Source organism: Dermacentor albipictus, chromosome 4 (genome assembly GCF_038994185.2).
Source record: "Dermacentor albipictus isolate Rhodes 1998 colony chromosome 4, USDA_Dalb.pri_finalv2, whole genome shotgun sequence".
Classification (NCBI taxonomy): domain Eukaryota; kingdom Metazoa; phylum Arthropoda; class Arachnida; order Ixodida; family Ixodidae; genus Dermacentor; species Dermacentor albipictus.
Genome location: NC_091824.1, coordinates 93,418,891 through 93,435,813, shown reverse-complemented (window position 1 = coordinate 93,435,813; position 16,923 = coordinate 93,418,891). Strand labels below are relative to the sequence as shown.

Genomic DNA, 16,923 nt, shown 5'->3' with positions numbered 1-16,923 from the left:
CTTCCTTCACCTGCGGCCTCCTCTCCTACGAGTTCTAGCTATTCCGATTTCGAGCCGCCGGAGATCGGCGGATATCTCAAGTCTTCGCACTTTGTGTCGGAAGACAAAGACAATGCGCTCTGTGTGTGCTGCTGTTTTATTTTCCATGTGTTTATTTCATCGTATGGGTGCTTACAATGTGTTCAGCCCGTCTATTGTACATACAATTATGTTACAAGCATTAAGTTTATACGTGTTAACCTTACGGACAGCTATTACCACTCCTTTCTCATTGTACCTTCAATTCATCCTCTTCTTCCTGCCTCCCCTAACTGCCCGCGAATTTGTTGCGCCACAACCACTCAGGTCAACAAAGATAACAACATAGTTCGGGTATCCACCTTTAGGTGAGGCAGTTGCGAAGCTTGCAGCCACCTTTATTTTTGCCCTATTACTTTAAGTATTGTTACCTCTACTGTAATTCCGCGTCTGTAGACGAAGGCCTATCCTTTGGCATGTGATCACGATAAAACAAAATTCTAACAAGCCGTTGGCGAGATAGATTAACGGTGTTCTGCTGTACGCACGAATTGCAGTACATTAGTGAACTGCAGACCACGCGTTCGCCTCCCACTGTTTGTTTTGAACTCGTCATTGTTTTGCGTACCGTTGTCGTCTGCTTACAGGGTGTAGAAGTCTGTGCAGTACAACCGTGTTCCGCTTTCATTTAAAGTTACTTTCTTAGTCTTGTTTCTGTAGTGCTAGTAGCACTTGTTGTTGTCGTTTATTTATTTCAATATCTTCAAAGGGCCCGAGAACGTTACATTGTTACGTTGCTGTCCTTCTCTATATTTCTTGCAACCATTTTTTCTCTTGAGGCAGCAAGAAATTTTATAATGACAGACATGTCTGGCCTGAGGCACATTCCTCCAGCCAGCTACTCTGCATGTTATGGTGCATATATATAATTTTTCACTTTGTTCTGTTATTTTTCTTCAAGGTCTCAAGGCCTTTCTCTCTCCTCTTCGTCTTCCTTGCAGAGTGGCACGTAGGCTAATACTTATACCCCGGAAAACCTCTCTGGTTTTCAATAAAGAGCTCTCTCTCTCTCTTTTTTTGGTCTGCGCTGAGGGAAGAAGAGAGAAAAAGGGGCAAGATTGGTGACGAATAGAACAAAGCGAATAATAATAATAATAATAATAATAATAATAATAATAATAATAATAATAATAATAATAATAATAAATCATTATATTGAAAGTGTAATAACAATATATACACGCGCAGACCTTTAAACGTGGACACAAAAAATGGTGCTTTTGATATTTCCCTGCCCAATGGGTGATGGGCTATCATTAATAACCTATCCCCCTCCTCCTTTCTTTCTTCTTTAAATCCAGGCTTATGGGTAAGACCCCATCGCATTATGAAATCATTATTCTTGGATGTATGCTTGTTGATTGCATGCTCGCATACGTTGTTTATGCATTGTGTGGATTGTGTTTCCGTAAGTGATTATTAATACGCATGCAATATTCCGAGTTAAAAGAGGCGTCCACTCGAGATCGCATCAGAACGGTGACATATGAGCAACCTTAAAGTTCGGCGTAGTCTAGCCCGGTTGGTGCCATTGGAGGAATGGCGGTTGTAACTGTTCCGGTTTCGCGTGTAAGACGACGAAAACGACGTCGTTTGGCACGCAGTGGAACACGCTTTTGGAACCCGCGCGTCGTGTTCTCATTTCCCCAGGGGGCGTTGGCGTGCTCTCCACCACCGTGTGGGGGCGGGGACTCCCACTACCACCGCCACACCGGTTCTCCTCTCGGCGCGCCGCCGCGGCCGCTGTTCGCTGATGGTGGTGCCTGCGCCGCCGCTACAGTAGCGCCTCTGCTGCCCGCGCTGCGCCCAGCGCCGCCTGTGACGTCTTCGCCGCCGCCGCCGTTCAAACTCGGCCGCCCCGGAGGGACCCGCAAAAAAGCTTCGGTGCGCGCTTCGAGTCGCAACCATGGGCGGAGTTGTGTCCAAGGTGTTCGGCCGGGGATACAGGACTAACGAACCAGGTGAGCTGCTCCACGTCTCGCTTGCCGATGTGCGCACACAACCGCCGTGGTGCACGTCGTCTGCAAGGCGTGTCGCGAGCCTCCGGAGGAGGTGTACCGCAGCGGATGCAGACTTATCGCGATAAACCTGCGCCACGGCGCGCTTCGAATAACGGCTGTAGCGGCTTCCGCGACGGTATTGCTTCCCGTATTCTTCTGGTAGCGGGACTGTCACTTCGCGAAACCGCAAATTCTTTTCTGCCTCGACGCGCACTTTGCAGCTGTCCCCTCCGAGCAGACAGCCACCGCCGCAATGCGCTGTGTACGGCGGCCTTTTGTGCCCGGCCGTGCGCGCTCACATCTGGCATCGCGTTTGCTTTTGCGATGTATTTTTGTAGGCGCGGGGCGACAGGCGGACGTGCCGCAGCCTACGCTCAGAGCCGGCGCACCTTTCTCGGTTTTCTTTTTTTCTTTACTTCGTTTCGGCGCTGCGGCGTGGAACTCGCGCGAAAGGCGGTCGAGCGCATGTGTGAGAGCGTCGGACGCCGCCTTCTTTTTTCGAGGAGTGTGCATGCATGACTAGCGGCTTTCTTGGGGATGTGCGAACGACGCGTGCCCCTCTTGATCCCCATCCAACTGCGCATTTCGCCGTGCTCGGCTTGCACCGCCGGTGACGTAACCTGCGAAACATCTGCGGTTTTTACTGCCCCTCTACACGCTATGTATGGCGCCGTAAAAAAACACACAAAAAAAGAAAGAAAGACTGCTGCCTTCATTGGCTCTGCGACTCCCTGTGTGCCCTTGCCAAAAGGATCGGACCACGTGCAAATCGGGAAGGCCTAACTGGAAAAAAGTGCGCCTCAAAACAATGCTTGTCCGAGTTGTCGCCGTTGTTAGTTCCTCGATGTCGTCGTCCTCTTTACAGAAGCGAACCTGCAGTGTTAGCAAGGGCGGGTTGACATTAATGCTGCAGCTTCGGTATCAATCCCGAAAGCTCTGCCGCGATATTGGAACAGACCGGTGGTTTCACATATTTCTTACGACAGCTGGCTTGCAGGTTAACCCTTTACAGCTTCCAAGTCTATGCCCGCTAACTTTTGGCACACGTTCTAGTTAAAAAGGTCGTTGGTTGCTATCCAAGAGGGGAAACATCGCATCCGGCCAGCGGTCTTACTCACCCCTATAGGGTGGGTTTAATATACCATGCGAAATTTTTTTAAATCCTCGTAAGCATTCCGTCGCCATTGTCTACGACAAAAGTTAAACAGGTGTGAGACCGGTTTAGAATGGTGCAAGAATACGGACTGATTGGTGACGTGTACGGCGTCAGTGGGGCACCTCGGTCTTCCTTCCATCGCTTCACGCCGGCAGAAGTTGCAGGCCGCTACGCGAATCAGCCTACAGTATACATTCCAGAAACGACCATCATATAAAACGCTAACCCGTACACGATTAAGCGGTTATTTCATGTCGTATCTATACCGTTTCCATGTGGATTCTCTCTCTCTCTCTCTCTCTCTCTGCTTTTTGTTTGCTTCATGATCTGGGTCACTTGGTGCTTGCCCGTTCCTTCCTCTGTCCTCTCAACACGGCTGTTCACCATCCCTCGCTCAACAAGGTCGTTACGCGGTGATATATGGTGCATTACACTGTTACCCCCTAAGAAAAGCAACAGGTCGGTCCGGCATAGGTCTCGGGATTTGCTTTGACCTCCGACCGGTTGGTTCTCGCGCTTGGCCCCGAATCTCGGCGCGCAGGTTCGTTGTTGTTCTTCAGCGTTTGATTCCCAACCAAGTGTATGTATACGCCAACTTCCACAGCCCATGTCGATCGAACCTGCGGGGGGGTCAGCAGCACAGCAGCGGCGCCTCACCCCTGCGCTGTCGTTTACCATTCTTCTTCATTCCACGCCACCTTTCTTTTTTCTCTTCTAGTTTTGCTAGTGCGTATTTCTTTCTTCTGTTCTTTTTATTTTACTTAGTCGGTATCTGCGTGGCGCGCATGCGCGCACGTTCGTTTCAGACGACTCATTGGCGCGGCGCCATTGTTAAAAGCCGCGGCCTCGAGTGAAAGAGGGCAGACGTTACGTGGACGCGCCTGCATGGGTCGTCGCTCCCAGGGAATGCAGCTCTTGCTGTTCGCCGCGCGAGAGTCGCACTACTCCCGGAGCCCTAATGGCTTGTGAATGGACGGTACTGCACGCGTATAGCCCCGAGCCTGCTCCTAAAGACGATGAAGAGGTGCCCGTGCTGGGGAGCTGAGCCTCTTCCCGTTTAAGTTGTTGTACTTTTATTTTTCGCATTGCCAACCCCGAACCGCATCAAAGGCAGATTCCTAAACGTGGCATGGAAGCGCCCGAGACGCGCACAGGTAGAGGCGGCCTCTGGCCGTGGCCCCGTTCGTGCGTGACGTCACTATGAGAGCAAGTTGAAGCCACTTAACGGTCGCTCCATTGTGATTTTTTTTTTGCAATGCTTTGTCGTTGCACTTGCAATCAGTTCTCTGCCTATAGGTGACGATGTGACATTAGCATTGGTTCGAAATTTTATTTTACCTTTCTTTTCTCTGTCTGGTATTTTGTGTATTCCTTATTTGTGTAAAAATTACGCGCGTCAGGCGATGACTTGCGATTTTACGCCGTCTAATTGTCTCGGTGTTCGTGACTTGGCACGACTGGAAAACACGACCCACGTTCACAAAGGAATTCGCAAGCGTGAGCGGTTCGTCAAAGCAGCTGCACCAGCCTATAGTGATGCAGACCTTAATTAACATTAAGGTCTGTATTATGGTTGTATTAAGGTGTATTAAGGTTGTATTAAGGTTGTATTAATGTTGTATTAATGTTGTATTATTATGTTGATGGAGGCCGGCCAATTACAAAGCGTTCTCGCGGACGAAAAACCTCGTGAATTCGGCTCCAGCTTTGTGAGATCGAGACCAGTCTTCTCCTCCTGCACAGTGATTTATCGTGAGTAAGAGAAAATGGTGGATGGGCTTCATTGCCCGTCGTGCACATCATCGAGTCTTTGAGCCGAGCCCCAGCTTACAGCTGAGTGGTTCGTGGATACAAGCTGCGGCTTCTCGTTTCATATGCACTGAAGAAATAAGGAGATACTAAATTTATCATCCCGGATGGCCCACTTCGACAAGGTGCAGCTCCAACCTCAAGACACAAGAGTGGGCTGTCCAGCAAGCCCGAGAGGCGGCGACGAGGCAAGGCCTCGAAGTCCCCTCATGGGAGACCTGAGCCCGGGTTGTCAAATTCGCCGGATTCAGAATAAAGTTGTTTCCATCCAAGGTACTTGGGCTCGGTGAGCTCCGAGGAGAGAATGATGGTTTGAAAGCTTGGCTGTTAAATTACTCGCGTGGGGGCTCTGGCGAATCCGTAATTTAGCCAGCATGAGTGTCAATTCGTGATCGCAACACTTCGACGTTGATATACATTGCTGTTTCAAGAGACGTGTCCGTATGGTAAACATGCCGTGCCACCGTTTTTCACGGGTCTCCTTGACTTTGACCTGTAAGCAAATATGTTTCAGCCAAGCAGTCGTTGTGACTGCAGTACGCCAAGGACTTTGCCCTGTCCGGCAATCATCCTTTCCTGAGTTTCTCGGGTTTGGGATATACCGCAATATTGCCTTCACACATCTTTATAGACTAACCTCGTTCCATCTGGTCACCAGAGTCGATCATGATTGCTTCTTTCCCGATACAGTGTCTTTCCAGTTGCGTATCTTGGCCTTCTCAGTCTTCCGTCCTTGAAATTTTGCTGTGATGCACCAGCGACGTTGTGGCTGTTCTTGGGATGTAATCGTTCCACCCTTCCTTATCGCTCCAGAGATCGATCTATCTCAGCATCATCACATCAGCCAATTTCATCAGCTGAATGTTCGAATCCACTTCTCTGGAATCGCTTCAGTCCCTGTACATCACTGCTCTTGTTCGTGGCTAGCACTTGCTATTTCCGTTCAACTCAGCCGTTTTCTTGTCACATGCGTAAAACCTCCTGAAACAGCATTCACTGTATTCCGTCCTTCCCTTAGTCAGCTGGTTACCTTCTTTACCACGCTGCCTTTAATCTACCGTAAAGAACTTAACCATGTTAAATGCAGTTCTGTTGTCCCCACTGTTCTTCTGTCACCACGCACTTTCTATAACACCACTGGCGAGCAATGGAATTCGTGAAGCTTTTCTTTCGTAAAACAACTTCTCGTTGACCAGCCGCCTTGGATAATATTATGCCCGATATCAATAATTGCGAAGAGCTCCTGTTCTTACGAAGCTCCCTTTTGTACGAACAACTCTGCCAATTCTTCCCCCAGGGCATGTTTCTTAAGCCAGTGCATAGTTCGTAAGAACAAGCACCAGTGAATAGTGGCGGTAAATTTATCATTAGCAAAAGGGACCAGGAAATGACGAACAGTTTCTATGCATCTGCAGAAAGCTACGTCGTTGCGAATTCGGTGCTATATTCAAGATTTTTTTCGTTAGTGAGAGCTGGTGCTTCATCGACTGGCGTCACTTCTATAACCGAGCAGGTTATACCTTTTGATCGAGCCATTTCTTCTCGTATACGAGTTTCGTAATCTCGTTTAGACAGTTACTGCGCTTTTAATATTTACAAGAATCTCTCTCTCTCTCTCTCTCTCTCTCTCCGCTAGCAGCGTTACCGGTGCAACAGTGACAAAATGTCTACCAGGAAACGGATTCCGTGCAAAAGTGTTATGACGATCGGGCTTATAGGCAAACGCTGCGCTCGCGCTTGCATTGCATGCACCGAGCCGTGTAAAGCACCGTACATGCCTCGCTCCGGCACGCTTGCTCCGCGTATGCGCCCACGTGGAACCAACGGGCGTCATTGGCGGCTCGCGTGGGCCCGTCTCATTCCCCAGTGGGACGCCGAGCGAGACGCGTGCATACGCATGCACTGTCTCACTAAATGTGTACAGTGTTGCAGAAGCTACAGAGCCGGGATCGCGACACGCGGTGGTTAGGACCGCTTGTTTGTTACGGGCAGACTGCGCCGAAGCTTCCCAGAGTTCGCTGCAACGCCAACACGCGCGCGGCCTGGCGAGTGGTGGAAGCGAAATGGGAGGGACGCGATATACATTCGCCGCGACGCCTCCAATAGCTTATCAATTAGGCAAGAGTGTCCTAGAAGTGGAAATGTGAAAGCAAGTGTTCATGCTCTGCGTGTGACTGGAGATATTTGCGATCGATATCAGGGGCCCAATTCGCGAAGTTTTTCGTTCGCAGCGGCACGACGGAAGTTCACGAGAACATGGTACCGTCATCTTTACAAATTGATTCGGGATTTGTCCGTGTGCTGGGCAATCACAATAGCCGAAAACGCGATAGCATAAGGTGCAGTTGGCTTACCGTAAATCATCGTTACCTGCTGAACACGCGAATTATTTTCATGGGCCAGAATAATGTTACCGTTCTGTTCCAGTTCTATTCGCTTTCGGGCATCATCAGTGAACATATAGCGACACACGGCACATATACATCCTTAGTATAATCGGCCACGCCTAGACTGGAGCAAGGTACAATGCTTGATACCGCTTCACCGAAGACAAAAATAATTAGGAGTTTGCCTGTGCAAACCCTTGTATCTATGGTTCACTTGAAATAGCCTTCTCTTGAGCGAAAAGTGGAAGAAAGACTGAAGGGAAATGTGCATCTGGTTTTGAAGAGTGAGTCGCTCAACCTTAGATGTGAGATACAGGGCCGGATGAGCATACAGTGTTGAGTGCATTGCTGTGCACGAAGCTCTTGAGAGTAGAGTTGATAGAGCTATAGGGTGTTGTTCCCAGCTAGACAGCTGACTGATGTTGACAGCTTCAGCGACACTGCACGGTACAACGGCGAGATCAAGCGCGCATGTCGCGCTGCACGGCAGTCGCTCGTAATCACGGCAGTGTGTCCTTGCCCGGGTAGGCTATACAATCACGGAGTACGAGGACGCGCGCTCTGTATCAACATAACCCGACCATGCGGCCGTGCCCTCTACGATCCCTCTTTCCCTTGCCTTATCTGCAGCACAGTGTGCGTTCGCGCTTGTATGGACGCCGGCGAGAAGTCTGCCGTTTACTTTTCGCACGGCCAAGAAATCGTACTACTCACGCAGGCGTGGCTGTTAAGCAGTGCGAAAGAGCCGGAGGCAGTAGAAGCACGTGCGCAAGTTGTTGAAAGCGCTAAACTTACTGCTTGTATTGCTTCCATTTCTCTCCCGTGGATGCTATGTTGCGTTGACATAGGCGCAATTAACAAGTTCCAACTAAAAGCCTATAGCACAAGCCTTGATCACACACGCGTGCCTGCAAATTTCGCCCTGACATTTCACCGCCTGAACGGTGCGCCGAAGGTATAGGAATCTGTTGATCCTTAAATTGTATGAGATTCCTGGTTAGCCGAAACTGTTCCATAAATATTGGGGGAATGTCCTTAGAGGAACTCTTAACAGACACTGCATTCGTCCTTCAACATTAACTCGCATTCCAGCCAGACAGGCTTCCGCTGACCATCTATTTCACACGTCGTTGTGTATGCTTTCGAAAAATATAGATCGAGGAGAATGTCGGCATTTATGCCGCTGGAAGGTTAGTTACGAGTGCACTGAAAGATATATGTTATAAAGGAGAGAGGGAGATGAACGAAGCCGGCTGTTGGTGCTGTTGGCGCAGACAGGAACTCTGGGCATAAATATTGCGACTCGAGCTGAGGCCCCATCAGCGGCGTGCTCGCACCTGTGCGCGTGAGCTATGAGCGACTGGTGTGCTCCACTGCTCTCGACATCTTTTGAGTTGAGTGACCGTTACACGCGAACGTTATTTCTTTGATCTCTATCGGATATGCATCCTGTGAGACGCATCTGTTTGTCGCGAGACCTTCCTCAGTGCACGTTGTTAAACGTGCATGTATGCGTGTTTGCGTACGTGTGTGCACGCGTCTTGAAGTCAGCGGGAGATCTTTCCTGCTCTCCTCCTTCCTTCCCCTTCCTCGTGAAAATTTACGGGGGTGGGAGCGGCCCTCTCACCTGCAAAGATTAGCCGTTTCTAGCGAGTGAAAAGAGACAATGCAAAGTATGATGGATTATGTAACGATTGCCTGTATGCCTAACCACTAGTTAATTTATGTATATTCACATTAGCTTATTAGTTATTCCGTTTGCGCACATACGCACGCACGCACACGCACGCACGCGCACGCGCACGCGCGCACACACACACACACACACACACACACACACACACACACACACACACACACACACACACACACACACACACACACACACACACACACACACACACACACACACACACACACACACACACACACACACACACACACACACGAGCAACCCTTATATGCATCAGATCTCCTACACCTCCCTCACTCCCCCTCGTGCAAGGTGGCCATAATCAATTAGAGAAAGGTCTAGTTCGCAATCTCCTATCTAAATAAATGGAAACGAGGAAATCGGTTTTCTCGACAATCATTACATCGATTTTGACGGGATTTATTCCACTAAAGAAAACCTGAAAATCTAGTGAGTGCGGAAAGCAGACTTCTATAGGCCGACAATCCTTTCATAAAATTTTCTGAAAATTGTCACTTTTTTTACCCGCTCTGCAATATAGCTCTAATTTGTGAATAGAAATTTTGCAGAACCCTTGTAAACATTGTAAAAATTTCACGTAAGTTGAAAATTTCATATCAAATTTCTTTTCCGCTTGAGATGCTCTAACAGATGTAGTTTACAGAACTGTGATATCCGCTTTGGGTGGAGAGCTGCAGATATGTAAGATTCGTACTTCTACGTTTTTTTGGAACACCAGTTTTCGGAAATCTTGGAGGGGGGCGGGGAACAGTCTCTCTCCCCAAATCAGGATTTTGCTTGATAGAGTCACTAGAACTTAACTTTTACTATGAAATGCAGCAAATTTCATTCAAATCGGTCAAGCGGTTGTCTCGTAAAAGCATTGCTGCGTTTTGCGTGTACTTGAATATATCGCGAAATGCTCGAGGTTCCTCTAAACAGTGTGTGCGTGTTTGTGTGGGCATGCATCTGAACGGGTGCAGATACGCTCTCGCATATGTATAACTTGTCATAGTCGCCCTACGGGCTTGCGATTATCCGGTTTTGCCTTTTCCATCGCCGCGTTCGAAACACCGGTGTAGAAGCAACCACGTGCTCAGTTACCGTCCTCACGTGACCAGACAAGTGCTTAATAATGCCTCCTTCCCGAGGATCGTTGCCATGGAGGCTGCCTGCATGCGCGCTGCGGCGCAACGAATCGTGCATATACCTGCTGCACGCTCTGCACCCGGGGTCGCTTCAGCTTCCAATTATAAGAGACTCGCCGGCGAGCTCGGCCCTCGGCTGACGCGAGAAGACGGAGCCCCGAGCCTGGGCCCGCATGCACGCTCCGTGCTCAGCCAGCAAACTACAATATCTCGTCTCTAGCTCCCGAGCGCCTGACGTGACGGTTCCTGCGTGAAGAGCGCGCGTCTGCCCACAGCCTCCCAGTCTACGTAATGATGTAAGGCCGCCAATTACCGTATGAACGCGATCTTAAGAAGAACCTTTTCTTGTTCCGTCTTGGTTCGCGTGCTACACTTGAGAGGACGGTAGTTTTTACTTCCATGAATCTCTTTTCTCGTTCCATCACCAATACTCGCAGCAGGGTGGGCGCTGTAGTAGGAATGCAGGGATACACGTATAGGCTTGTTACTTTCGAAAAACAAAAAGGAGAGAACGGAGGAGGAAGGAGCAAATGGCGACTGACCGCGTCTTAACTTATCCGCATTTAAGTAAATCCGACAGCAGAGAGCTTTAGATTATGAAATGCAAAAGCGCGTGTACCGTGCTTGCATAAGAAAGCCGGCTTAAATCCCAGCAAAACTTAACCAGACTTTGGGTTCTTGTGTGTGCAAGGCTGCTTGCGTCCCACAGTCTAATCCTCTCTCTATAGCAGCGTATCGCGTATCTTGTCGTGTCGCAGTAATACCAGGGTCCTTCAGTACTTTTCATCGGTAATACTGTGCGACAACGTTTACGTGTCGCGCGCCCCCTTTCGTCCGAAACAAGCCGGAACCCATTTCCAGCGAATGCGTTCCGATCTTGAGTGGAGGAGAGCACACGTTGCAGGCAGCCGTCTCACCTTTCCTCTTTCCCTCGATGTGATACGCCAGTGTTCGCATGCGAAACGATCTACCCCTCTCGGTGTACTCTATCTTGGCGCATTAATGCGATTCGCCCTCCTAACGTGCGCATTGCCGCCGTTTACACCACGGCCTATCACCGTGCGCCGTCCCATCCCGGAAGCCGTGGTTTGCATGGGTGCGATGCGTCACCGTCGCATCCATGTAAACGGCTGATGAGGTTGACTTCGAAGCTGAAACCTTTATAGCGGCCCGAAGAGAGGAGAGGCAGGCAAACGGGGTTCCAGCAAATTGCAAGGTTTGTCTGTAAGCTTGGGCGCTTGTATTATAACGAGTGATTTTTGCTCCATGTGGCACCTTTTGATATTGCACTCCAGGTATAGCTCTGGCTACCGAGTGTTGTTGTATGTACGTTCTGGCTTCGGGGAGCGAAGTATTGTATTGAAATGCTCGCCACGGAAAACACGGAGTGTTGTCGAGGAACGATTTGCTCGAAATGGACAGATCATTACTGCCCGCGTCTTTAATATCGCAATTGCAAAAACAAAAAAAAATTATGGGGTTTTATGTGCCAAAACCACTTTCTGATTATGAGGCACTCCTCAGTGGGGGACTCCGGAAATTTCGACCACCCAGGGCTCTTTAACGTGCACCTAAATCTAAGTACACGGGTGTTTTTGCATTTCGCCCCCATCGAAATGCGGCCGCCGGGGCCGGCATTCGATCCCGCGACCTCGTGCTCAGCAGCCCGACACCATAGCCACTGAGCAACCACGGCGGGTGTTCGCAATTGCAAACGCGCCCTAATGTGACTAAGTAACTTAAAGTAATTTGTGAATCCTTAATTGTTAACTCGCTAAGTGATCATTGCGATTTCTCGTGGCAGATTGCACTACATCGGTCCATCTGCCGCAGGTAATTCTAAGGTACAAATAATCACGATTCGCTTCTAATCTCCCTCCCCTATATAGGATGTTGAAGGATTGTGGAAACTGACCGTAATGGGCTCAAAAACAAGAGTTTGCCCTCGCAGCGAAACACGACTGTAAAGACCATCGGACCACTAAAGAGAAACAATACGCCAGTTTAAACTGATAAGAAATTTCGAAACCTTATTTTTGTTAATTTCGCGTTATGACGTTGTTCACCAGAATATGAGAAGAAGGTCATGCATATGTTCTTTAAAAGTATCGCACATAGGAATCACAGAGCCGGTATTCCAAGTGTGACACCACTGATTTCGAGTGACTTTTCTCGTATATAGACCGTTCTGGCACGATGATAGCTTTCGAGACCTGTTGCGTTTTAATTGGCTCCTATAGAATGGGGCCCTAGGCTTGAGCAGGCGCCTTTAAAATCCATGACGTCACGTCCGACTGGCTGGCTGGCTGGCTGGTGCGGGAACTTCAAAGGCGGCCTTGCCTCCCGTCTTTCGAGCTTTTCGGTACTCTAGAAAGGTGATTTATTAATACAGCCCAGCTTTCCCTCTCTCTGTCTCTCTCTCGTCCCTTCGAAGAGCCACGAGGTGGCTAAAACTCGGGTGAATGCGGTATACTCCTCTCTCTCTCTCTCTCTCGCCCCTTCGAAGAGCCACGAGGTGGCTAAAACTCGGGTGAATGTGGTATACTCCTCTCTCTCTCTCTCTCTCGCCCCTTCGAAGAGCCACGAGGTGGCTAAAACTCGGGTGAATGCGGTACACTCCGCGATGAGGCCACACGCGCACTGCGCCCTGCTGTTCCCGAAACCGCGCTCTCTCTCGGAAGTGTCGACACGGGCGCATTCGCGCAGGCCCTGACGTCAAGCGCCTGGCAGCGCACGAGGCCCGGAGCGCGCGCACGCACCTTTGCCAACGACGGCTTGCGCTAACCCGCTGCACAATTTATAGATCCGATAAATGCGCGACAAAAGAAAAGAAAAAAAAAAAAAACGGAACGCCTGTTCGGGTTACTAACTGGGAGACGCGGCCTGCAAGGATGCCTGACACCCCTCGCACACACCCCTGCTAAGTCCGCTGTCATATCGCTTTATTAAAGTCGCCCTAAAGACGCCACTTGGAAAAAAAGGTGAAGGCTCGCGCGGATATATAGCACTCCGCAAGCCACGTGGCAGCCACGTGGCAGCCACGTGACGTCATTGATTAAGGACTTCAGCGTTGATGTGTGCAGGCAGCGCTCCAACAACGTGGATCGGTGCGATCGCGTGACACGCAAATGCCGGGATTGCTTGCGGTTCTTACAGGAATGCCAAAATGTTGGTGTGCGCTAGTTGGTCCATTACGCAATTACATGTATAAAGTAGTAACAGTTAGTAAATACAAAGTAAATCGGAAAAGTTTTCTTTCGATACCGTATTTTCGTTTATTTGGCAGGAAGTTGTTGATTATTCTTGGAGGAAATGAATTAAAGCAAAACTACTTCTTTATTTCGTGCCAGAACTGCGCGCCGACGCATCCGTGTGATACGTCACGCATTTGAGTGTTTTCTCGTATCTGTGCTATTTAGATGGCAGTATAAAGGTTCTGAGAACTGCCTAGGTTCAGTGTCTGCCTCTTCTGCGATGCAGTGTTGTTCTCCTTTGCAGTTCAGCAATGAAAAAGACACCAGTACACACACAAGTAAAAATCCGTGGCGAAGTTGTGCGGTAATTTCAGGGCGTTCTCACTGCCGTTTTTCATTTTTGCATCTTTTCAGGTTTGAAAAGTATCCCCTTATACACGATAATATACACTGTGGTCGTGTTCGTCTTGCAGAAGCGTAACTTGAAACAACGTCTTAAAGGACACTAAAATAATAAGTTGGTCTGTATTAGTAAGTTACGCTTATACATTATTAAAAAGGAAAGAAAAGAAAAAAAGCCAGTTTTATGGCTAGAGGAGGCTTGGTCACCTAGAAAAGACGCAATAACGAAATAAAGACGGTGATGGCGTGACATATTGAAATTCGGCACTCTCTTCTCGGCCCTCTTTATTTATTTATTTATTTATTTATTTATTTATTTATTTATTTAGTGGCAAAGATTGACTACGTCGCAGCCAAGGACTGAACTTAGTTGCGAGGACGTTCACTGCGCCACAACGACCCGTAATGCGAGAAAATATTTCGAAACCTATGACGTCACATGGACTTGCTCACGCTGCAGGATTCTGGCGGCGCAAAATTCAAGAAATGAATGATCGGCCTTAGCTACCTCTTCTAGCGATCAAGCTGTTACCGCGAGCTTAACCAAAGTTATAGGCTTATTTTTCAAAGAATATGTTATCAGTCTTAACTGATTCTGTTTTTCTCCTTAGTGTCCCTTTATTAAGTTAATTTTTCTTTTTAGAGTATCTATTCAAAAGTTGAGTTCGATTACTAAATCACGCTACACGAACTGCAAATAGGCCAGCCGTTGGTGAGGGGAGGTTTGGTACGCCAAGACAAAGAAACTACAGACGGGGTCGTAAAAAGAGGAGGAGGAGGAGGAGGAGGAGGAGGAGGAGGAGGAGGCACAGAAGAAAGGCTCATCGCATGTTAGCATACTGGATAGAAAGAAGGCGAGCACAACGTTGACAGACTCGAAAATAGCTGCGCCGCTGTCTTTCAGATTCTGCACTCGGCGGTGACGAAGCTCTTAGGAGGACAAACGCTGATCGTTTATTGAACTACTAATACAAAATTAGTACAGCTTTTATACTGCCATAAATTTTCACAAGGCTACGTGTTGTTACGTACGTGGATTCACGTCATCTTGGTGTCTCCCGCCGCAATAACGAATGGGTAACTGGATTGTGTATCTGTTGAAAATAGGAATACCAAACATAATTCATATTACTACGCAGATGTGATTCTAAGCAGTCCAGCCACTAAAGCCAGACCTAACCTAAGCTTCGGAAAATTGAAATGTCTCCACCTCCTACGAATTCCCGCGTGACAGCAGTTTGCTCCAGTAACATCTCCTCTGTGTTAATGACGACGAACATTTATCCCGATGTGTCGGAAATGGAGGGGAAATCGTGGAGGTAAAGAATGAAGTTGACTGCTACCGGACAAGTCAGTTCGTATCGCTGGGGGAGCCGGGCCTTCGTCGTACATTTCATATAGTTTGACAACGACGATCGACTTGCACTGCAGAAATGTGCAGTGAAATTGGTCCTCGGGGGCTACACCGTAGTTTGCCATCGCGAAGACGCCTATCTCGGCGGAGCGCGAAGACGTCTCCTGCACGCTCTTCAGGACCGAGGGCGCGGGTGTCACGTGGCCGACAAATTGACGATCGTCCTGCGCAACCGGCGTAGGAAGGAACGCGCCTCGCTCCTCCGGCCTCGCACCGCGGCACTTCCGATCGGACGTGCTTCCCGCGACGCGTTGCGACGCGTTCCTGTTGCATGCACGCGGCGGCGGCGGCGAACTCTCCCGCGGCGAGCTCATTCTAAACTTAGCCGCCGAAGCCCCCGAAGAAAGCCGGGCGCAGGAAGAGAAATCGTCGCCGCCTGCTTGGCACGCGCGCGCGTCGCTCGGCGACCGTCTGGAATAAATGTCGCGAACCCGCCCCGCGAGGCGAACCTTCGGTTTTAAGAGCCCGGCGCGCACCCACCACCCTTGACGAATGATTGGGTCGCCCCAGTAACCGAAGCGCTTGCAGCCAGACCCGTCCGGTCCGTCTGGCGCTCTGCGGCCGCCGCCGCGGCTTCGAGATTTAGCACCGCCGTGTTGTGGGACAGGGCTGCGGAGCGTGACGTCTCGAAGACGCGACGCCGCCGCCATCTCACGCACGCACGCACACGCACATACACACGCGCACACCTCTGTTGGAAACTTGGTAAGTGAAGAATTCGGTAAGCGGTTAATTAAACGCTATGTACTCAGCTGAATGCAATGCGTACAGTCGTCTTTGTTTTCATCCTAGAAAGTGGGTAACCTCACGTCTATGCACCGCAAGTGTCACAACTTTAATGTATACAACGTTTATGTTTACGCACTACACCTCTTGGCAAGCTACGCTGAAAGTTATGAACGAAGGTAAAGTTGGATGCTATGTCGAAGGAAGTGGCGGATAGAGGTGTGTATGCACAGGGGAGCGCGACACATATTTACATACATTTAAGAAATGTGTACCTCTTGTGTCACAGTGGCACCTACAAACCTGCCAACCTTGATAAAGAAAGCTTGGCTTAAATAAAGATTCCCTAAATACTTAGGATCAGAAAAGCTCAGTCAGCGCAAGGAGCGGACACCTACGCACAAGAGCTAAACGAAAGCGATCGGCGTCATTTTTTGCGACTCCCTCAAAAGGTACACTACCAAGAAAACGTGGGCCATCCTTAGATGTATGACGGACCCCGCAGATACCAATACGGCCACCAAAAAATAAACGCACTAAAACTAGTTGAAAACGAATACGAAGGCAATAACGACGAACTGATCGAAGAGCTAAAAATGATTTACGTAGGCACATGCAGAAATACCGAGAAAACAAGCGGATATAACGGACCAAAACACCAATACGGCACCGGGAGTAGATCAGATCACAAACGCAATGATTCGATACCTGAACAATGAGACGCAACCAGACTTCTTCAGGGAAACAGCCTGGGTGGAAGACGGAGAGCTCTCGGAGGAGTGGAAAGAGGCTAAGATAATCCTTATTCCCTAAGCCAGGTAATACCAGAAACACATAAAAATATGCGGCCCATCTCCCTGACTTCCTGTATGGGTATACTCTTCGCAAAAGTAATTCGGAACAGGCTGTCAGAATA

At 49.1% G+C, this 16,923-nt stretch overlaps 1 protein-coding gene across 1 annotated transcript in view; it reads left to right on the top strand.

Moving 5' to 3' along the window:
* The first annotated feature begins 1,738 nt into the window (after positions 1-1,738).
* LOC135919998 (uncharacterized) overlaps positions 1,739-16,923 on the top strand; it is a 47,417-nt gene continuing 32,232 nt past the window's right edge. Inside the window, exon 1 of the mRNA XM_065454052.1 lies at positions 1,739-2,039. Coding sequence (XP_065310124.1) covers positions 1,985-2,039 — 55 coding nt within the window. The 5' untranslated portion in view covers positions 1,739-1,984. The remainder of the gene's footprint in view (positions 2,040-16,923) is intronic.